The sequence below is a fragment of the Symsagittifera roscoffensis genome, chromosome 3 (assembly GCF_963678635.1).
Source record: "Symsagittifera roscoffensis chromosome 3, txSymRosc1.1, whole genome shotgun sequence".
NCBI lineage: Eukaryota > Metazoa > Xenacoelomorpha > Acoela > Convolutidae > Symsagittifera > Symsagittifera roscoffensis.
The window spans coordinates 27,082,195-27,106,942 of NC_087064.1; the positions used below are offsets into that span (position 1 = coordinate 27,082,195).

At 31.9% G+C, this 24,748-nt stretch overlaps 2 protein-coding genes across 2 annotated transcripts in view; one reads left to right on the forward strand and one right to left on the reverse strand.

Moving 5' to 3' along the window:
- LOC134842293 (gonadotropin-releasing hormone receptor-like) overlaps positions 1-2,456 on the reverse strand; it is an 89,337-nt gene extending 86,881 nt beyond the window's left edge. The window contains exons 1-2 of the mRNA XM_063858564.1: positions 891-2,456; positions 143-266 (exon numbers count right to left, since the gene is read on the reverse strand). Coding sequence (XP_063714634.1) covers positions 143-266; positions 891-1,003 — 237 coding nt within the window. The 5' untranslated portion in view covers positions 1,004-2,456. The remainder of the gene's footprint in view (positions 1-142; positions 267-890) is intronic.
- Positions 1-24,748, forward strand: part of LOC134841276 (prolyl 4-hydroxylase subunit alpha-1-like) — a 538,710-nt gene that overhangs the window by 374,688 nt on the left and 139,274 nt on the right. The window lies entirely within an intron of this gene.

The following is a 24,748-nucleotide window of genomic DNA, read 5'->3' on the forward strand; positions in this document are numbered from 1 at the left end:
CTTAGGACTAACTATAACCAAATTTGTCCTTTTTCATACGCAACATTTTAGAAACACTGATTACCCTGATGTTCATGTTTTAAGTGTCATAATGCGAGGGGCGGAGGGGGGGGTTGAAAGAGCCACATTAAGTTGTACGTACCTTGCAGAAGAAGAGTCCGAACTTCCACTTGGTGTCTGTAGTTATGGCTATGAATGAGAAAGTCATGGTTGTACATGCCACTATGATGTCGCCGGCTGCCAAGTGACAGATGAGAGTGTTCACTCTTAACAAAAGTGGTACAATAAGTTTGATAATTGGGTCTTTTTTTACCAGCGAGCACAATGACTTTAAATTTTTTTTTGGGAAAATACAAACATGTAAGATCTGTCCGTCAATTCTCGCCACGGTCAAACAAAAGATCTATGCAATTTGGATCACTGGATCCTCAACAATTTTTGTTGTTCTGTCGCCCTTTTTCTAATATCAATCGCTTAACGATTTAAGAGATTGCCCATACTTTAGTGCTGCCTTTTTTGTCAATTTTTCTGTGCTTCACGCAACTTTTGAGCAAAACAATAATTTCAAACCAAAAACGATCTAAATTAGTAGTATTTTTTTTTCGCCAAGGCTTTCTTAGAAAAAAATTTCAATTCTTAGGCCCAAAACAGATGCCAGAGAACAGTAACAAATTGAGCTCCTTAGGAAAAAACTGGCAACCCCCTCCTTGGTCTTCGCCTTGCTATTGATAAAAAGGCCTTTTCGAGGAGCGCTGCTCGCGCTGTGGTCTTTCTTTTTCATGGATAAATGGGTCGTTATTGATAAGGCGCACGCAATTTGTAGACTAAAAAAAATTATCTATTGCAATTTATCATATCCAGATACAAGGAGCAAATCATCATTCTCGTACCTGGCTGATTTCAGAGTCTGCCATCTGACTTTGATGACGTATAAGAGGGAGGAGTTGAGGACGAGGGTCACGAGGATGAACATCCCGTCTATGAGAGGGTAGAGCCAGTGCATTTTGAACAAACTAGTTTTCACTGATTTATTGGTTACAATCAGTTATAACTGGGTCTCTATATGCGAAAGTGGAAAAGGAAAATAAATCGTAGTTGACGTGAAAATCACTTTTTGCCTTTTAGGGGCAAAATCAATCTGTCAAGGCTTTTGCTTAAGTCGTAAATTGACAATTCGTACTAGCGACATGGCAATTTTTTTGAAGTGACGCAATTTTAAACAAATTGAGTTTCACTGTGTCAGTTGACAGTTCCACGGTATCAGAAATCAGATATTTTTCAGCTTTCGAAATATATTATGAATTGGCTCAGAATATGTGATTGCTTTGTTATGTAAGGGCAGCAATCTATTATACTAAATTTAATGATGAAAAAAGTAAGCTATCAGGAATCTTTCAAGAGGAAAGCCTAGAAAGACATTGTTGTCATTGAGAATAATTCATCTGATTCTGATTACGTCATTCAAAATAATTCAAAAGTTAATGTCAAAATTTAAAACTCTTTTGACCTGATGATTTTGAGTAGGGTCAAAAAAGCTATCTCGGGTTTTAAATAATGAGGGCGGAAAAAGCTTTTGTGGATTAGTTTTTTTAGAGACTAGCGCACAACACGAAGATTAAGAGATCAATGCTAAATACTGCCCATAAAAGACTTTCTTTTATATATAAAAGTATTGTATCTACTAGTTTAGGAAGTCAGAGCATAATAGCTTTTGTATGTATGCCATCAAGAATACAGAAAGACGGAAAGTATGGTATAAATAGATAACAAAAACGGGCTGAACAAACCGGTTTTGATACGAAAGTTCAGCAGAAAAATAACCAAGATTGTATCAGAAGTTGACGAGACCTTGATAAATGAAACTAACGTAATGTGTTTGCTCAAAAAATTGAATTTCTAAATAGAACGGAGATTTTTTCAAATAAAATTTGCGATATTTACCCTCTCGAAGCACTTTTGAATGAAATTTGTTAAAGGAAGAGACGACAAGAGTATTTGATATCGAGTGATATAAACACTGGCTAAAAATTCGTAAGAGAGTAATTTTCAAATCAGAACAAGAGGAAGGAGTTTGCAAGCTCTTGGCAGTTGGTAAGATTAATAAAAAATCCCAAAATTAGTGTCAAATCCACTTGTCTGTTTTTCAGCTGTAATGAGTGTTGTAATTGTTTTCATAATTTTTGACCTCTAAGTGTAAGTTTCAGATAAATGCCATGATTGATGGTCCTTTGAAAGGCGCTGATGTACCACCCGCTATTCAAGAGGAGAACGTTTTTTCATCCGTCTCAAGTTGTTTGCTACTTGAAATGATCAACTTGTAGGTGGAATAAAAGTGAAGCTAAATACTAGCTTTTTAAATTTTTAGCTGGCGCAGTTTTGGTCGTAGAGACATTATCATTTAAAAGGAACAGCTTCAAACAGGGTTTACTCTAAAAATTTGAGCGAATAACAGCGTAAATGCTTTTTGTTTGGACTGAGAAAAACAAAAAAAAAGAAAAATTTAAGCAAATGGTGACAAGGAAAATATCCAATCAAAAAAGAGCTCTATAGGAAGGAGCCTTCACATTTAAAAAAAATCTATTTGCACTTATGGCCGAGACTTGAAAACTCAATTAAAACTCCCTCTCAGCTGCCGAATTGAACGATCTTACCTCTTTATTTACCTCGTGAACGGAAAATTGGAAGAAAGAAGAGCAATTTTCCTGATAATCGTTCAATTATCAGCTCTTCTGGCAATAAAAAATGAAAAACCACTTCCATAACCAAAAGTTCCTGTCATTTTCGATGTAAAAACAGGGAAAATCATAAAAGGTTACTTGAATATTTATTTATGGGACACAATGCCATAGCATGAGCTGAATTAAAAATTAATTTCGGCTTTATGGCATAGTTGCTAGAAAACACATTTTTTCAAGCTTGTCAAGTTAGTTAAAATTTCTTATTCGCGTCACAAACACCTCCTCTCTCGGCCCACAATCTGCATAATTAATACATAATTTTACTTAAAAGGCCGTCTGTATATTTTAAGATATTTTGCTCACTTTTTTGATGAACTGAAAGAGCTTTCTTTGCAAATTGATCGGAGACGACTGAAAACTTTTTTTTTCAGTCTTCCTCTATTTTTCTGCCATCTGTTTTTTGACAGGTTCTGTTATCGCGTTTTTTTAAAACCAAAAGTAGTTGTATTAACTGAAACCATAGATTAATAGACTAAGCTAGGACTTTACCATTAAAATAGTAAACCATTCGATGACTTTTCAAACTTCATTGATGTGACATGGAACCGCCAATTATTATCGCAACTTTGGCTTGATCAGCGCTGATTTTTTGCGACTCTTTTAAAGTAAACTGAGGCCATAAATGTAGCTGTAGCTATCATAATTACACCTTTGATACGAGCAGTCTTTTTTAAAATTTTGGTGGTTAACTCATAGAGTAATTTTGGATAGACTGCACCGGGTACCGTGCAAACTTCAATAATGCAAAACGTCAGAGACACCAAAAAGTGCTGTAAGCATCTGAAAACAACTTCACTGGGGTAAACATCCATGTTTTCAAAAAAATTGATCAAAAATTCAATTTATATCGCTCGCCTAATAAATAGTGAGCCTGCCATCAAAAGGTGTGACTCTGTAAAAAAATTAGCGCCGTTTATCGCTGCGACGCGGTGACACGCGCATTGCGCGCCTACCGCCGACTTTAAACCCAGAATGGGCTAAATTTGAATTGGTTCTATTGAAATATGTCTTGGGAATCAAAACTGAAAACACGACGAAAAATTTTTAAGCCAAATCAAATCTCGTTTCAGTTCTATGTGTATCAAGCCAGAAGCAACTATTAAGTTTTGAATATAGTGCCTTGTATCTGAAACTTTTCAAAAAAAAATTAAAACTGTTGTGAAATTCATTATAATTGATTATAATACAATATAATCAATTATAATAGATCATTTTTGAATTTTATAGAGACTGATAAAAACAATCTAATATAACTGATTATTATTTTACTAAAAGAAACATAGGGGTCGATTGTTAGATCCCTTTTTTTCAATTAGTAGCTAAAATTATAAGTCTCAGTTAAATTATATCACAGATCATAGTCGATTTGGTCCTAGAGTTTAAAATGATATTTATATAAACAGATAAATTAAAAAGGATGGTTATATAAGTATAAATGAGTTATAAATGGATGAACAACTGTCTGATATACCAAAATCCGTTTGGGGTTTTTAGGTTAAGCTACATTGATTTACGTCGAAGGAAAACATAAGAATCTAACCTCTGTCTGTTTTGGAATGTTATATTTTTCAAAAGTACTTTTTGTTTGAAGAAAAATTTGTGATAAATAAAAAAAAGAAAATAACTCTGCTCGACTGAGCGAGTGGGGAAAATAATAATTCTGAAGATTCAGATTGATTTATGTCTCAGCTATTTGGCTGAGACAAATCTTTACCTGCAGTGTAGGATTCAAACTTTATTTTCCCCCTCTTCTTCATGCTCTTGATGAAATTGACATTTGCAACTTTTTGATTTTTAGCAACAAAATCAATAATTGGAAAAATCAGGTCAATTTATCAGTGTTGCACCTGCCTTAGTTAATTAAAAGTTCAAAGTCTTATGTTAGGATCGCAAAACGTCTGGGTGCTTTGTCGCGGCGCTGTCTGCTTTTTAAGCAAGACGGTTAACCAGTTCGCCTAACTAGCGACACACTTGTTTTCAATATCCAGGCTAAAAGCAGCAGAAAAAAGTGAGTCCGATCTTGAAAGATTCATTCAAATCGTAGAGTTATTTAAAATGTTAGAGAACTAAGTTAAAAAATAAGTTAGTGTAGTATTTGCAAAACTACAACTCACCCCTTTTTAGATAGATAGTTGTTTGATACACACATTTACATCGTTATCAAATACAGGATTTAAAAGATCATTTTCATTTGGGTTAGAAATTTAAAGATGAAACGATACTTAATATTGAAGTGAGGCCTTTGATTTTTTTCTGTGGAACTTATGCACTTTCTTTCACTTTCTTTTCCTCCTATCGCGATGTATTCACTCAATTTTTTTCTTAATTTGATTCTTGGAAAGTCATTTGAACTTAATCGTCCTGATCTTTGTGTTATTCGTCATTATCGAAGCATGATCGCAACCATGTTGCTGGGGTCTTGCTTCTGACAAGCATAAATGCAGTGGAACCTTTATTGTTCCTTCTAGTGCTGACTTCGTCCTTGTCTAGTTTATTTACGAGCTTCCAGTTTGTTACCGGTTTGCACTCCGTTGTTAGAGATCATTAAAGTACTAAGTTTTTCTGTGTTTTACAGAAACAAATATTAGAGTAACTGTGTGTCGTACACAAAAAAGTTTTGGTATCTTTTATAAGGTAAAAAGTTTCGGGGTTGCTATTGTTATGGATAATTTTGTGTCATGCACGAATTCACCACAGTGAAAAATTCTAGACACGTCTTCAAGGCTTACAGTGCACTTAATCGATACAATTAAACAATCAAATTTTGAAAAAGCAATATGAAACTATAAAAGGAGAATAAGGAAATTAGAAAAGGAGAATCAGTTAACTGTCATAAGAAACTGTCGCAATTGAACAAGTTTGATCTTTTTTGCTGGGAAATCAACTTGAAATCTATTGTGTTATGCTGATTCAAGAAAGCAGTGATAATTTGAGAGTATTGAGAGCTTGCATTTTCAAATGTGATTGCTCCTTCGTTGAAACCGGCAGGCTTTTTATAATAAAGAATCAATTTTGATTGATCTGGGAAAATACAAATCGTGTTTACACTAGCAAGTACATGGTCGACTTCAATTGGGATGTTGTAATTGAGCACGAAAATGATATCCATTGCTAGGCAGAACTTTGTCCCGAGCAAAATGTATTTCGAGTACCTCTCGATATACCTGACTTCCATCGGCGATTTTAATTAGCTTTTTAATGGCAACTATAGCAAACATTATGCTTATATTTATGTAAAAAAAACTGGAAAGTTGCACTGATGACAACTAATTGTTTTTAAAGTCTTATATGGACTTTTTGTCTGAGAATATAATATTTTTCTTAAAAATCTCCAAAGTTAACTAAAACTGGTTTCACTAGGTCTCAGTCAACTCTAACTATATCAAACTAATCAAAGTGAGAAGTGTTTGAGCAAATTCAAAGTTGAAGTTTCATAAAGAACAACTATATCACAGAAACATTTACATGCTAGATGATGACATGCATGCGCGTTTATGTTCTTTGGCGGAAAAACTATGAAATTTGCCACATTGTTGATGAGCAAGTACCATTCGCTTCTTGCAGGCTATGTACAGCCACCAACTTTAAATTTTCGTTGGCATAATTTAAATGGTACCATTACTTAGAAGCTACATATAGCACCAACAAAATTGGCATAATTCTACGGCGGGTTGGGTCAAAAATTTTTGAGTACCCGTTTCCGCAGTTTATCATTGCTTTATTGATTGCTAACCAAAAATAATAAACAATCGCTACAGGTTTCGTTGAATGAGTTATGTTCCATAAGTGTTCAAAAAAAATAAAATTTGTTTTATTTTGCAGGTATTTATTCTCAACCAAATTGAACTGTTTGGGGAAGTTTTAGATAAGATCACACGCAGAAACGCAGAACAAAGAATAATTTAGGTTCTTTTAAAAAATTAAAATCAGTCGCATGGTAATAAAACATGTTATAATTAAAAGATTAGTAAACAAGTTGGGTGGATCACTCTAGCTTTGAAATACTATACAACAGTTTTGAAAAACAATTTTTCTGTTTCCTGTTAAGTCATTAATGCATTTTTGACCGTGCTTTTTCTTCCAAGTGTTTCGCCGATTGTTTATTTTGTTATAGTCTTTTTGACTCTATCCGAAAAGTGATTTCAATTATATTAACTGTAATTACTTTGATATAGTTTTTATATATCATAGAGAAAATCAGTATGATAGAAATTTGATGAAGATTTAACTTATATCAGTTCTTTGTAGTAATATTTTTTAAATTTTTTTTTGCATTAATTTGAGTTTTTCTGACCAATTTTCAATTGAATTTATTATTAACTCTAAATTTTATCTACTTTTGTTGGGCTTATGTGGACCAATTTTTGAGTAAACTTTTGATAATTTGAGGTTTTTTCTATTTACCTCTGAACTAAACAAGCTTAAAATGCTCTTTTGTGGCCAAATTTGGGTAAATGTTGGGGTAATTTGGAGTTTAGTTGTCTAAATTGTGCTAATTTGGTCCTAAATTGGGCAAAGTTTTGTTAAAATGGAATCTTATTTATCTTAATTGGTTATGCATTTAATATAAACGGGCTACTTTTGTTGAATTGGGAGTTTATCTGACTTAATGGGACCTAATCTGACACAATTTTGGCAAAATCTTTATTAAAACGGAATTTTGTCTAGCTTAATTGGACTTAATTTGACATAAATTGGACAAAATTCGGTTTAAATGGAAGTTTATCTATCTTAATCGGTTATATTATGACTGAAATTGGGCCAACATTTGTTAAAATGGGAAGTTACCTAGCATAAATGGACTTATTTTAAGATAATTTTAAGCAAAATTTTATTAAAAAGGAAATTTATCTGGCTTACTTGGGCTTAAAATGGCCAAAATTTGGCAAAATTTTGTTAATTTGGAAGTTTAACTATTTTGGATTTATTTCGGCCCAAACTGAGCAAAACTGTGTTAAAATGAAAACTAAGCTAGTTTAATTGAATTTATTTTGACATAAATAGGACAATATTCTATTGAGATTGAAGTTTATTTAGCTTAATTGGACTTTTTCGGACTGAAATTGTCCCAGAATCTGTTAAAATGGGAATTTATCTAGCATAATGGGGTTTAATATGACATATCTTGTGCTGATTTTGAACAAAATGGGGCAAAATTTGGAAGTCTATCCAGCTTAATTGGACAAAAATTGTGGAAAAAATTGTTGAAATTCAACCTTATTTAGCTTAATGGGACATATTCTGACTGAAATTGGGCCAAACTCTGTTAAAATGGCAGTGTATATATTTTAGTCGGACTCAAAATTGTTGGGGCAACTTTTGTTCATATGTAAGTTTACCTAACCTAACTGAACTTATTTTGACTTACGTTTGACAAGTTTTGTTAACTTTACACTAAACTAGCCTATTTTTAGTGTACTTTCATTGTAATTTAACATAAGGCTAGCATAATTCTATCGAATTTATCTCAAATTTTTGCTCGGCGACAAACATTTGGTCAGAAAAAACACACCTTATAGTTCCTTCTATAGTGAGTGTAGATGGTTCCTTCCCTATTTTGGGACAAAAAACTTTTCCCCGATGAGATCATTAAGTTTAAAGTTGAGTTAAATTAGATTAAAGAATAATCGTCGGAAAAGGGTGAAAATAATATAAAAAACAATTGCACAAGGAAGAATTGAGACTGAATCTCTATTTAGCTCATGTTTGATTGTGTAGATGAAGGGTGGAAATGATTTATCAATAATTTAGAGTACACTTAGATTTCATACATGACCTCTTACCCCCTTTTTATGAATAAATTGAAAGATTTAGTAAAGTTTTGGAGCACTTTCGGAATGTCTGATGAAAGAAAAAAACTGTAAGTAGCAAGGTTAACCTATGTTACTAACGCTATTTTAGTTGAAAAGGTCGTTAACTTGTCTGACGTATATGTTTTTAAGAGCCGATTTAGTCAGCGAACGTCTCCTTTTTTGGTATATATAGTAGTTATAATAATAAGGAGTCAAAAAGTCAGGAGATAAAAATAGCAGAGATCTGTCAAAGACTGATGAGCAAAAGAGAAGATATTGATAACCTTAACTTTATCGAGGACTATCTGGCAATAGGGTGGTCAATTAGATTCCGAGCTCTAAAGATAGATAACCTCTGTCTCTAGATTTTTGAAGTTGAAAACTGACTAACAGAAACTCACTCTCCTAATATTTGCAATCCTCCTTGTCTTGATTTTTGTTGTTTTCGTCATTGTCGAATCTTGATCGCAACCATGTTGCTGGGGTTTTGCTTCTGACAATCATAAAAGCAATGATTTTTTGTTCCTTCTTGTGCTGACTTCAACCTTTTCTAGTTTATTTAGGAGCTTCGATTTAATTACCGATTTGCACTCCGTTGTTAGAGATCACAAAAGTAATAAATTTTTCTGTTTCTGACAGAATCAAACAATAGAGTAACTGTGTGTCGTACACAGAAAAGTTTTGGTAATTTTTATAAGGTAAAAAGTTTCGAGGTTGCTATTGTTATGGATATTTTTGTAACATGCACGAATTCACCACAGTGAAAAATTCTAGACACGTCTTCAAGGCTTACAGTGCACTTAATCGATACAATTAAAAATTTTGAAAAAGCAAAATGAAACTATAAAAGGAGAATAAGGAAATTAGAAAAGGAGAATCAGTTAACTATCATAAGAAACTGTCGCAATTGAACAACTTTGATCTTTTTTGCTGGGAAATCAACTTGATATCTATTGTGTTATGCTGATTCAAGAAAGCAAGGATAATTTGAGAGTATTGAGAGCTTGCATTTTCAAATGTGATTGCTCCTTTGTTGAAACCGGCTTGCTTTTTACAATAAAGAATCAATTTTGATTGATCTGGGAAAATACAAATCGTGTTCACACTAGCAAGTACATGGTCGACTTCAATTAGGATGTTGTAATTGAGCACGAAAATGATATCCCTTGCTAGGCAGAACTTTGTCCCGAGCAAAATGTATTTCGAGTACCTCTCGATATACCTGACTTCCATCGGCGATTTTAATTAGCTTTTTAATGGCAACTATAGCAAACATTATGCTTATATTTATGTAAAAAAAACTGGAAAGTTGCACTGATGACAACTAATTGTTTTTAAAGTCTTATATGGACTTTTTGTCTGAGATTATAATATTTTTCTCCAAAGTTAACTAAAAATCTCCAAAAATAACTAAAACTGGTTTCACTAGTTCTCAGTCAACTCTAACTATATCAAACTAATCAAAGTGAGAAGTGTTTGAGCAAATTCAAAGTTGAAGTTTTATAAAGAACAACTATATCACAGAAACATTTACATGCTAGATGATGACATGCATGCGCGTTTATGTTCTTTGGCGGAAAAACTATGAAATTTGCCACATTGTTGATGAGCAAGTACCATTCGATTCTTGCAGGCTATGTACAGCCACCAACTTTAAATTTTCGTTGGCATAATTTAAATGGTACCATTACTTAGAAGCTACATATAGCACCAACAAAATTGGCATAATTCTACGGCAGGTTGGGTCAAAATTTTTTGAGTACCCGTTTCCGCAGTTTATCATTGCTTTATTGATTGCCAACCAAAATTAATAAACAAGCGCTACAGGTTTCGTTGAATGAGTTATGTTCCATAAGTGTTCAAAAAAAATAAAATTTGTTTTATTTTGCAGGTATTTATTCTCAACCAAGTTGAACTGTTTCGGAAAATTTTAGATAAGATCACACGCAGAAACGCAGAACAAAGAATAATTTAGGTTCTTTTAAAAAATTAAAATCACTCGCATCTTCATAAAACATGTTATAATTAAAAGATTAGTAAACAAGTTGGGTGGATCACTCTAGCTTTGAAATACTATACAACAGTTTTGAAAAATAATTTTTCTGTTTCCTGTTAAATCCTTAATGCGTTTTTTCTTCCAAGTGTTTTGCTGATTGTTTATTTTGATATAGTCTTTTTGACTCTATCCGAAAAGTGATTTAAATTATATTAACTGTAATTATTTTGATATTGTTTTTATATATCATAGAGGAATTCAGCATGATAGCATGAATTCAGCATTTTGATGAAGATTTAACTTCTATTAGTTCTTTGTAGTAATACTTTTTTTAGTTTTTTGCATTAACTTGAGTTTTTTTGACTAATTTTCAATTGAATTTATTATTAAGTCTAAGTTTTATCTACTTTTGCTGGGCTTATGTGGACCAATTTTTGAGTAAACTTTTGATATTATTGAGGTTTTTTCTATTTAACACTGAATTAAACTAGCCTAAAATGCTCTTTTGTGGCCAAATTTGAGTAAATGTTGGGGTAATTTGGAGTTTAGTTGTCTAAATTGTGCTAATTTGGTCCTAAATTGGGCAAAGTTTTGTTAAAATGGAATCTTATTTATCTTAATTGGTTATGCATTTAATATAAACGGGCTACTTTTCTTGAATTGGGAGTTTATCTGACTTAATGGGACCTAATCTGACACAATTTTGGCAAAATCTTTATTAAAACGGAATTTTGTCTAGCTTAATTGGACTTAATTTGACATAAATTGGACAAAATTCGGTTTAAATGGAAGTTTATCTATCTTAATCGGTTATATTATGACTGAAATTGGGCCAACATTTGTTAAAATGGGAAGTTACCTAGCATAAATGGACTTATTTTAAGATAATTTTAAGCAAAGTTTTATTAAAAAGGAAATTTATCTGGCTTACTTGGGCTTAAAATGGCCAAAATTTGGCAAAATTTTGTTAATTTGGAAGTTTAACTATTTTGGATTTATTTCGGCCCAAACTGAGCAAAACTTGGTTAAAATGAAAACTAAGCTAGTTTAATTGAATTTATTTTGACATAAATAGGACAATATTCTATTGAGATTGAAGTTTATTTAGCTTAATTGGACTTTTTCGGACTGAAATTGTCCCAGAATCTGTTAAAATGGGAATTTATCTAGCATAATGGGGTTTAATATGACATATCTTGTGCTGATTTTGAACAAAATGGGGCAAAATTTGGAAGTCTATCCAGCTTAATTGGACAAAAATTGTGGAAAAAATTGTTGAAATTCAACCTTATTTAGCTTAATGGGACATATTCTGACTGAAATTGGGCCAAACTCTGTTAAAATGGCAGTGTATATATTTTAGTCGGACTCAAAATTGTTGGGGCAACTTTTGTTCATATGTAAGTTTACCTAACCTAACTGAACTTATTTTGACTTACGTTTGACAAGTTTTGTTAACTTTACACTAAACTAGCCTATTTTTAGTGTACTTTCATTGTAATTTAACATAAGGCTAGCATAATTCTATCGAATTTATCTCAAATTTTTGCTCGGCGACAAACATTTGGTCAGAAAAAACACACCTTATAGTTCCTTCTATAGTGAGTGTAGATGGTTCCTTCCCTATTTTGGGACAAAAAACTTTTCCCCGATGAGATCATTAAGTTTAAAGTTGAGTTAAATTAGATTAAAGAATAATCGTCGGAAAAGGGTGAAAATAATATAAAAAACAATTGCACAAGGAAGAATTGAGACTGAATCTCTATTTAGCTCATGTTTGATTGTGTAGATGAAGGGTGGAAATGATTTATCAATAATTTAGAGTACACTTAGATTTCATACAGGACCTCTTACCCCCTTTTTAAGAATAAATTGAAAGATTTAGTAAAGTTTTGGAGCACTTTCGGAATGTCTGATGAAAGAAAAAAAAACTGTAAGTAGCTAGGTTAACCTATGTTACTAACTCTATTTTAGTTGAAAAGGTCGTTAACTTGTCTGACGTATATGATTTTAAGAGCCGATTTAGTTAGAGAACGTCTCCTTCTTTGGTATATATAACAGTTATAATAATAAGGAGTCAAAAAGTCAGGAGATAAAAATAGCAGAGATCTGTCAAAGACTGATGAGCGATAGAGAAGATATTGATAACCTTAACTTTATCTAGGACTATCTGGCAATAGGGTGGTCAATTAGATTCCGAGCTCTAAAGATAGATAACCTCTGTCTCTAGATTTTTGAAGTTGAAAACTGACTAACAGAAACTCACTCTCCTAATATTTGCAATCCTCCTTGTCTTGATTTTTGTTGTTTTCGTCATTGTCGAATCTTGATCGCAACCATGTTGCTGGGGTTTTGCTTCTGACAATCATAAAAGCAATGATTTTTTGTTCCTTCTTGTGCTGACTTCAACCTTTTCTAGTTTATTTAGGAGCTTCGATTTAATTACCGATTTGCACTCCGTTGTTAGAGATCACAAAAGTAATAAATTTTTCTGTTTCTGACAGAATCAAACAATAGAGTAACTGTATGTCGTACACAGAAAAGTTTTGGTAAATTTTATAAGGTAACTAATTTCGAGATTGGTAATTTTGGTGTCCTGTTTGTTAAGTAATTTCACGATTATGGGTATTTTTGTGTTATGCCCAAATCCACCACAGTGAAAAATTCGAAGTAAAAGTTAATGCATTGTTAGACACGCCTTCAAGACTTACAGTGCGCTTTATCGATACGATTGAACAGTCAAATTTTGAAAAAGCATTATGAAACTTAAAAAAAGAGAATAAGGAAACTAGAAAAGGAGAATCACCTAACTATCATGAGAAACTGTCACAATCGAACAAGTTTTATCTTTTTTACTGAGAAATCAACCTAATATCTATTGTGTTATGCTGATTCAAGTTTTATCTTTTTTACTGGGAAGTCAACTTGATAATTATTGTATTATGCTGGTCCACGACTGATCTAGCTTTCGCAACACTGAATAGCACAAATTTTTTGTTGTTGTTCCGACTATTGAAAATGGGGAGGAACTTTGTATTCGGGTGTGTTTTAGGTTTTTTTGTTTTTGTTTTGTTTTCCACGCAAAATCAGGTACCACAAATGTTCATCGGAATGGGATGAATGATATATCATAGTAAAGCCTTTTCAGTTGGTATTCGAACCACATTAAAAACCCCAAAATTTTCTAGTCAGTGTCGAAAAAAATCGGTTTGAGTTTTTTGATTTTCGTCGCAATTCAAGCAAATGAAGCAATTGAGCAGGCTTACAACAAGAGCAGGCTTAAGTTATTCCTAATTAAAGACTTTGAAACTTAACTTTAAGCATGTATATTAGTTTTTGGAGTTTTTAGTTTCATTTCGGGAACCAAAAACTTCAAGAAAACTCCTTTTTTGCAGAAAAATATTGAAAAAAAAGTTCAATTTTTTTAGTCAATTTTCAATTTTTCTAGTCAATTTTCTAATAAAATTTTGGCCCAGTTTGCTCTATTACTGAGACTGTCTAATATATTTGAATTATTTTTTCACGTCATATTATTGTATCACGCCAAGCAGAAACAACTACACCAATTTGAAAAAAAAAAATTTCTAAACCGTAGTTTCTAAAGACTATGGTCGAAACATTCTGTGCTAATTGCACAGTAACCGGCTATCCTTGTTTTTAGTCTAAAATTGGGTTTGACATTCACTTTGATTTGATTGATAAACCTAGCAAGAATGTTCATTTTAAGTTTACTAAGTAGTGTTGATACAATTTTCAACAATTATTTTTCTGAGGTTTGTTTTTGAAAGTCATCCCCCCGCATGCTATGAGACGTTAAGACAATAAATTAAACAATAATTAGACTATTTTAGATATTAGGACGCACGCTATCTTGGACATTAAGACGAGAAATTAGAAGATAAGCAAATAGGACGAAAGCACTAAAAAGAATATTGGACGAAATTTTTTCTAACAAAATTGGATGTTAGACGTCACAGCTAAGAAAACGAAAATTTCTAAAACAATTTTTTAAAATAATTTAATTGTTAAACAAAGACAGACACAATATAAAATGGCAAAACTTAACGAAACAATCAATATACAAGAAAACAAAATGTTCATTACAAATATAACAATAGAGTTTTGATATGAAAAAATTATACACAAATGACATGTCAAAACTGCGTGAACTTTTACAATTTTCGAAAAATAATACCAATATTGTTCTAATTAATGTTCAGGCTGATAAAATTCTCCTCATAATTATTTTTTAACAGCTGGACTTTGGTTTTGAGCGAACGCCTCTTTTTTTCTGTGGAGATGAAAAATCAATCAGTTCAAGTTTTTGAGTATTTATTTTTTTCTACTGATTTTTTCAATTCTTCCATAATTACCCATGAAAACAGGTGGTTTTATTTAATTTTGATCCCTGTAGCCATGCCATGTTTTGCAGGCGTTGTTTTTTGGAGATTATTGTCCCACATAAATAAATAAATCCTCGATTTTCTGCAAGAATCTTTTGAGTCTTCGGAACAAACCAGATTAATTTAAATTGCCAAAATTTAGAATCAAGAGGTTGAGGGCTTCAAAATAGGGGAAAAACCCAAATGATCGCTTTTGCTATCAAAAAATTTCATGGCAGCAATAAAACCTGTCGCGTTATCAGATATAAATCGATGGTAAGAATTTTTCGATTTTTTACTTAAGTTTTTAGTGATCTCCCTTGTTTTTTCGGTCATTGGGTCAAAAACGGAACCTTTTTTCCAGTCTTGAGCTTCACTGAAATTTGTATCAATTTCAGAAAATGCTATTGGTACAGTCTTGAAAGTTCCGTAATAAAACGTTTTTTTTAAAGTTTTTTTTGTAAAGTTTAATTTAATTTATTTTGCTCAGTTCAACTTGCTTAATTGTCGTCTAAATTCGCACGTGCCAGCATGAATACATTGCCCGTCAATTGTCCCAAATTGGCCAAAATGACCATCTTTAAAACCCCATGTGAAATGTTATGTATTTGAGCCACGGACAACAATATAATTTGGATCATAATAACAAGACATGTCCGGAGAAAAAAAATGTGGACTAATTTTTTTCGTTAATTTCTTCAAAAAATGGAACCAAAATAGTTTATTGTGGCATTTTATTTTTTCATTGATAACTGAACTGAACTTACTCCGAGTTTGAATAATTAAAAAAAATACATTACAGTTTTTACTTTTTTGCTGGTAATTTATTTTTCTTTACTCCAAGGTTTTTACATATTTTCGATATCAGTAAAGTTTTATGTTAAAATTGTCTGCTATGAGGTATTTACATGTGATACTTATGCTCTGTAATTCTAATATAAAAGCGACGTGAGATATATCCAACGTTGAAACAAATAGATCAATTGTGTCCCGGGCGAGGTCCCCGACTTATTTGGCGACCGAAACGGATCGCCAAAATGGACTTTTGCGACCAAAACTCCATCATCCCGCTAATATATATCATCCATCATCCATCAATATATATATATATATATATATATATATATATATATATATATATATATATGTATATATATATATATATATATATATATATATTAATGGATGATGGATGATATATATTTGCGGGATGATCAAATTTCGGTCGCAAAAAGTCCATTTTGGCGATCCACTTTCGTCGCCAAATGAGTCGGGGACCTCGTCCGGGACACATTTGATCTATTTGTTTCACCGTTGGATATATCTCACGTCGCTTTTATATTAGAATTACAGAGCATAAGTATCACATGTAAATATCTCATGGCAGACAATTTTAACATAAAACTTTACTGATATCGAAAATATGTAAAACCCTTGGAGTAAAGAAAAATAATCGATTATATTACGTTTTTAGCACCAGTCTTACTAAAATTGAGAAACAATTGATTTTAATCAATTAATAATCGATTATCATCTCTCTTTTTAAAATCGAATTATAATTAATTATAATCCATTATAATCGATTATAATTGATTATTTATTCGTCCATTTTTTGATACAATTATAATCAATTATAATTAGTTATAATCCATTATTTTTATTTAAATTTTTAATTCTTTAGTTTTGCCCAAAATTCCATTCTAATCGATTAAAATTGATTATAATCCCTTTTGTTCTATTTTGTCTTCAAATTTGAATCTAAATTGCTTATGATTTATGCTTTTTGTAGACATTGGTTCCTATGAAAAATGAGGAAAATGTTTTCAAAGTTTTCCAGTCAATTCAAATTTATAAGTTTTTTTTTGAATTTGTTCACATTAGAGTTGTTTTGTGATGCATATTTTAAGCTTTTTATCCACCAAATCATCAGCAAATTGGTTTAGTTTCATGATTGATTCGGAAAACTTATTTTTCATCTTCCGCGGGAATCTTTCCACCAATACGAAAGGATCTCTATGAAACTTTTAACACTTTGTGTTCAGATGAACCAAAGTGTTCAAGAGATCTCTGTCTTAGAGATTTTTTTTATTGACACAAAAATAATAACCCATAAAATATAATACAAATATAGTTTTGAATTGGTAAAATAAGAGATTATAGTTGATTATAATCGATTATAATTGATTTTAAGGGTTTTTGAAAGAACTATAATCAATAATAAATGATTATAAGAGACTATAATCTCTTGGAAAATATCACGATTATAATCAATTATAAATGCTTTAAGCACCGAATTTTGGAAATTATAATCAATTATAATTGTGAAAAAAATCATCATAATAATCCTTTATAATCGAATATTTACGCCTAAGCTTGGATGCGGGGGGGGGGGGGGGGGGTGGATTGTTAAGTAGATTAAAAAATAACGCATTTTCGACCATTAAGAATGCAGCAAAATTCTAATTCTCAATAGAAAACTCAGTGCTAATTTACTGATTTTATTAATAGGGATGGCAATTCTTAAGTAGGTACCAAAGGGGGGTGGGAGCAAGTGTTAAGTAGATCCGATTCACAAATATAAAAAGTCTCAAAAAGATCTGATGTGGCATTTCAGTTTTTGATGGATAAATGAACTCCGCGCGCATAAAAATAGCTTTTTAAATGTACTCGCATTTTCGAGTTTGGGATAAGTTTGCTTGTATTTTGAGTTTTATTACGTCGTAAGCTTTTGATACGTTTTAAGTGTTATTAATGTTTTTTATTAAAATCGTCTGCCATGAGATGCTAAACAAATGTCCATGTCTCTTAAAAATATTCATAGAAAAACCAACAAAGTTCATTGCTTAAATAATTTGCTGACACGCTGATATTAAACTATTGATAAAAAGGGTTGTAAATGAAGGCGTTACTTGTTCCGCGTTAATAAAGGCGACATGAAAGCGCGACAAGTGCTCGCCCGTAGCAAGAAAATTATTTATTTTTGACCTGAAATACTTTAAATCTAATCTAAATTTCTGGTCAGAAACTTTTTACAAACTGTTTAAACAAGGCAGGGATTTTTTAAATGTTTTTATTTCTCATCTTATTTCTGATCAAAAATTAGCTAAATTTAGATTTCTGGCTAAAAAAAAAACGTTCCTGGTGAGGCTCGAACCCTAGACCTTCCATTTACTAGCTTGTTGTGCTAACCACAATATCACATGTCCGGAACAAGACTAATTGTTTTAGCATTCTAATACAAAGTAACACTTGTTATAACAAGTGTTAATTTGCATTATATTGCTACTGTTATTGTGTATCCTCGAAGTAAGCAGTTAATCTCGTTGCGGTTAAGCAGTGAATTGATTTCTGGCTATTTCTTTCCAGCAACTGTTTAGTTCTAAACTAAAAATGAAATAGATCATTTCTGCTCAGAAAATACGAGAAAAATGGCTGTATAACCTATATAAAACTTCTATCTAGAAAAAGAGCCTCTGTTTAAAAAGATTAGTTTTACAGGAGTCAGTTTTCGATATCATCAGCCAGTGTTTAGGTAGGTTTGCTGGAAAAGTCAGAGGAATCGGAAAACGGTAGATGATATCGAAAATATTGTAATGTGTATCGGATTAAGAGCTAGACATGAAAAGTTTTACTGTCTAAAATCAACAGGGGCGGATCTAGTGTTTTTTCGAGGGAGAGTTTTTCAAAATATTGTCGATTTTTATTGGTTCGACCAAGTTGATTTCCCTAGCTTTCCCAGAACACTGTATAAACCCCATTTCGACCAAACATTCTATACCGCAGGCCAGTTTTTGAAAAAATATGCCAAAAAGGCGTTTTAAGGCACTTTTTGGAAACTTTTGACCAAAAAATTGCGTTTTTTAGCCGCGCTCTCCCTTTCAAAATTAGTACATATTGGCGCCAAAGGCGCTTTTTCCAAAGTTTTAGGGAACGGGCGTTCAACCATACCCCTCGCTCCTAAATCCGCCCTTCAAAAGCTTTATTTTACCCGATGCTGAATAATTTTGAATAATTTGTTGAATGAAACTTTGCTTGTGAGAATTGCCATTAAAACTCGACTTTATGTTTTGACTTCGTGTTTGACTTAATGTTTTAAATGTGTATTCGATTTTTGTTTTGACCGACTTGACTATGTTTCGACTTTGTGTTCAACTTCACGTTTTCATTTTCTGTAAATCTACTGGATGTTTCGTCGTTGAATTCTACTAGGGCCTGCTCGACTAGCGAGTTTCGGTCGCACTCTGACAAGAAATTTAACGGGAAGAATTAGCAGAGAGCCGAAAAGTTAAAAGGAATCGAAACTATTCGAAATCTCAATTCCTGAACTTTTCAGTTGACGAACAGAGCTTTTTACTAAATGTGGCTTGTCAATCAATTTTAAATTTTACTATCTTCCCCATTAACGAGACTGCTTTGCTCACAAATTGACAGCATTTTCATTTCCGTGAATGTAAATTGATGACAGTTTATTCTTCTCCGAGGTTGCTGTATGAATTCATAAACAGGTGATTAGTCCTTGAACTGGTTATTCTAGGCAAAAAGAAATGAAAACTCGTGTTTATAACTGTCATCGTATCTTATAACTGTCATCGCTTAAGAACATTTAGGAGACAATGTTTGAAAGGCTATCGAGCGTAACGTTTGAGAATTATCAGAGCAACCATCAGAGAAAATTGAACTCGATCTAATTTCATGACTAGACAGTACCTGCCTAATTTTTGTCCAAAATTTTGCGATCACAGATACATTTTAGTCTGGAACGAATCAATTAAAAACAGCAACCTCCAACCTAAGAAAGAAACTTTTTGGAAACCCATTTGGTCCATGAAATAAGTGGAAAAGATTCAACGTTTCATAGCTTGAAAAGATTGCATAGAAAAAATGAAACTTTTCGTGAACCGATTCAGTAAATGAAATAACATGAAATAATTCAAATTTTCATAGCTTTAAAAGTTTGTTCGAAAAAATTTCAACTTTTTGCGAACCGATTCAGTCTATGAAATAACTTGAAATAGTTCAAAGCTTCAGAGCTTGAAACGCTCTCTTCGAAAACTTAAATCTTTTCGCGAACTGATTCAATCTATAAAATAACTTGAAGTACTTCAATGTTTCCTAGCTTTAAATCTTGCTGAGAAAAACTTAATATTTCCGAGAACCGATTCAGTCTACGGAACAACTTGAAAATGTTCAAGTTTTATCAGCTTGATTAGCTTGCTTAGAAAGATTTAAAGTTGCATATCTCAAAGTTTTTCAAAGTTACATGTCTCTATTAGCTTTCCTAGAAAAACTTAAAGTTTTCGCAAACCGAGTCAGCTTATGAGTTTACCCGAAAACTTTTCAAATTGTCGTAGATTTCGAAGTTTCGAATAGCTTCAAAATTTCGATTAGCTTGCTTAATAAGGCTTTCCAGGAACCAAATTGTTTTAAAAAATATCTTGAATTATGTCAAAGTTTTCTAGCTTGAACTGCTTGTTTTGGAAAACTGTATTTTGGCAAAAAATATTTGGTCTAAAAATAGCTTGGTACAACAAAACTTATGTCGCAAAAAAAATTATTAAAGAACCAAGAAAAAACCACTTGAAATCCTCAACAGAAAATCTGTTGGCCATCCGGTTCTTCTTTTGAAAAAACTTAAATCAATAATTTCATAGCTTAAACTGCCTGTTTAAAAAAATTTAAGTTTTTCACAAATTTTTTCATTCTAAGTGCAATATCTCATTAGTTTGCTTCAAAAGCTTAAATATTTCGTGAACCAAATCAGCGTATGGAGTAAAATGAGCGTAAAAATTTAAAATTTTCACATTTTAAATAGTTTGCATAGAACAACTTGGACCTTTTGCCAACCAGTTCGCCTTGTGGATTAACTTGAAATAATTCAAATTTTCATATCCTAAAAAGCTTGCTTAAAAAAACTCAAACTTTTCGCAAAGATTCAGTCTATAAAAATACATGAGATAATTCAAAGTTTTTCCATAGTACTGATTTAATATATGAAATAACTTGAGATAAGTCAATGTTTCATTCCTCCAAGCCTTGCTAAAAAACTTTGACTTTTCGCGAACTGATTTAGTCCATGAATTAACTTGCAATATTTCAAAGTTTCATAGCTTGAAAAACTTGCTTCGTAAACTTAAAGTGTTTTGCGAACTGATTCAATTTTTAAAAAAACGTGAAGTACTAAATTTTTCCTAGCTTTATACCTTGCTTAGAAAATTTAAACTTTTCGAGAATCGATTCAGTCTACGAAATAACTTGAAAATTGTATAGTTTTATCAGCTTGATTAGCTTGCTTAGAATTATTTTGAGCGTACTGATTCGCATACTTATTAGATTTATGAAATAACTTGAAATTTTTCGAAGTTATTTTTCTCTATTAGCCTACCTAGAAAAATTTAAAGTTTTCGCAAACCGATTCAGTTGATGAGTTTACTCGGAAATTTTTCAAAGTGTCGCAGTTCTCAAAGTTTCGAATAGCTTAGAAATTTTGAATAGCTTGCTTAATTAAGTTTTTCGGGAAGCGATTTGTTTCATGAATCATCTTGATTTATGTCAAATTCGTAGCTTGACTTGTTGAAAAACTAAGAAAAAACCTGGAAACCACTTAGAAAGCTTCAACAGAGAAGCAGTTTGCCATCCGCTTCACTTTTTGAAAAAATTGGAATTGCTTATAGTTTCATAGCTTAATAAACTTGCTTAAAGAATGTAAATTTTTCAAAAATTTTTTCAATCCTTGAAATAACTGGAAATAATTCAAAGTGTCATAGATCAATAGTTTGCTTCGAAAAGCTTAAGCTTTCCGTCAACCAAATCAGTAAATCCAATAGCTTAGAAATGTTGAGAAATTTCATACTTTAATTAGCTGGCATAGAAAACTGGAACCTTTTGCGAACCAGTTCGCTCTGTGAAGTAACTTGAAATATTTAATATCATAGCTTGAATAGCTTACTAAGAAAAATTTCATTTTTTGCCCAGCTGGTCTAAAAAAACTTAATTAAGTTTTGCTTATTGATTTGCTCTATGAAACAACTTGAAATAATTAAATGTTTTATCGCTTGAATAGCTTCCAAATAAAAACATAGGTTGCGCCATCCGATTTGCTTTTTGAAAAATTTTGAAATAGCTTTGCTTCATGAAACATTTCCTAGCTTGAATAATATGCTTAAAAAATTTCAATTTTATGGTAACCGATTCGTCCTATGAAACCTTGAACTTTTCAAACCAATTTTACGATATGGCCTAACTTGGAACGATTCTTTGCTTGGATAGCTTAATCAGAACAACAAGTTAGTTTTTTTTTGCAAGCCCATTGATTATTGGAGGCGGGCTTGCTAATTTTCTATTTTAAATGAAAGCCGGAATGCGCTATGGACGCATTTTTTTAAGGAACGCAACGTTTTAGCTTTTTCGAACGCTATGTTTAAGAAAAGTCTCAATATTGAACATTTAATAGAATGCCAAATTTTTCCTAGATTTCAAAGTTTCATCACTTAATAGCTTGCTTGAACAACTTAACCTTTTGTGCGAAGAATTACAAGTTATGAAAAAAATTCGTGAAATTTTAATTTCTCCTTTCTTTGATTTTTTGCTTAGACAAACTAGTACTTCTCGCGAGTCGATTCGCTCTAAGCAGTGACTGAAGTTTTCTCGAAACAAAAATATTTGGTTCTTATACCTTGCTTAGAAAACTTTGCCAACCGATTCTCTCTGAAATGCTTTGAAATGTTTTTCAATTTATTGCTTCGATAGCTTGCTCACCAAAACTTTAACTTTTTGCAAACCGATTAGTTCTCTGAAAAAATTTGAAATGCTTCAAATTTTCATCTGTTTAATAGCTTTGTTGCATTACTTTAATTTTGCTTCCGAAGTCCAACCCTTGAAATAAACTTCGAAGTACTTGAAGTGTTCATTGCTTCAAAAATTTTTCTTCTCGAGCCAATTTGCTCTATGAAATAGCTAAAATTTTTCAAAAACTTGCCTGGAAAAACCAGATTTTTTCTTTTTCGGCAACTAATTCTCCCTGAAAAAGTCTTATCTTTTTTCACTTCTAGTCTTTTAACTTTTTCATCGAGCACAACGTTTAATAAGGCTTAGATCAGAATGATTAAGCATTACTAGCAAGCCTGCCTCCACTGATAAATAGTCTCGCAAAAAAAACAGTTGTTTTTCTGATTGAGCTATTAAGCAAAAAAGCTTCGATCAGTTTTGAAATATTTTAAGATGTTCATAAACCGGAACGTTTTGCAAAAAACCCAAAAACTTCATAGCAAGAAATTCAAGCTATGAACCTTTAAAAGAAGCTACAAAAGTTTTAAATGATTCAAATTATTCATAGAAGCGATAACAAAAAGTGTTTCTACTGAAACTATCAAGCGATGAAACTTTGAAACATTTCAAAATGTGTTTTAAAGCGATTCGTTAACGAAAAAATAAAACTTTCCTGTGCCACCTATTCAAGCAATGAAACTTTTTAGGTTATTTTAAAGACTAATTTGTTTCGAAATTTTTTTTTTTGGGCCAGCTATACGAGCAAAAAATGTTGAGTTATTTTCGGGTAGTTTCAGACCCCATAGGCTTTCAAAAAAATTAAACTTTTCCAAGCAAGCTATTCAAGGTATGAAAGTTTGAAATATTTCAATTTAAAACACAGAGCGAATTGGTTCACATAATATTCAAATTCTTCTATGCAAGCTATCCCAGTGGTTTTGAAAAATGAGTTTTGAAAAAAGGGAATAGATGGCGAAAAGCTCAGGTTTTCAGTTAGCAGCTATTTAAGCAATGAAATATTTCATGTTATTTTATGAAACAAATTGGTTTGCTAATAGTTTAATTTTTTGGAGTGATTCAATTGCTGAAACTTCGAAGTTTTTCGAATTGATTCAAAGAGCAATTTAGCTCACAAAAAAAGATACTTTTCTTAAGCAGGCTATTCAATCGTCGTAACTTTTAAAAATTTCAATTTGTTCCATAGTGCGAATCATTACAAAAAAAAATTAGTTTTTCTAAGCAGGCCATTCAAACGATGAAAATTCGAATTTTTTTAGGTTGTTTCATAGTGGTTTGTAAAACAATCAAGTTTTTATAAAGATAGACATTCAAGCTACGAAACTTAATTTTTTTTTTAAATTTCAAAACAAACCTCTTCTCAGCAAGCAATTCAAGTTCGGAAAATTTTCAGTTATTTCATCCGACTATTCTATTCCAAATCAAATTATTCTATGGAAGCTTTTCCATCCAGCTATGAAACTTTTTCAAGTTATTTCATCGACCGAACCGCTTCGCGAAAGGTCTGGGTTTTCTAAGCAAGCTATTCAGGCTAGTAAATAATACAAGTTCTTCTATAAACCAAATCAGTTTGCAAATTGTAATCGTTTAAAGCTATTCAAGCTGTAAGACTTTGAAACAAAGCAAATCGTATGGCAAAATTTTTAAGTTTTTCTGATCAAGCCAAAAGCCATTTCAGCGACGATGAAAACTTGAAATATTTCAAATGATTTTAAAAACTGAATCAATTTGCAAAAAATTCAACTTTTTTGTAAGCAAGCTGTTCAAACTATACAACTTAGATATGTTTTAAGTTGTTTGTCAGACCGAATCTTTTGCGATAAATTCCAGTTTTTCAATGTACATTAATTAAGCTTTGAAACTTTGAAATTATTCTAACTAATTTCATGAAGCAAACCGGATGGCAAAAAATTACGTTTTTTTTGAAGCCACTCAAGCAATAAATCTTCAAATTAAATCTAAAGCCGAAAGCTTGCAATTCAATCAACAAAACTTTAGAGTTTTTCAAAAGATTTAATAGAGAGAATGGGTCCGCCAAAAAAAAACAGTTTTTGCAAG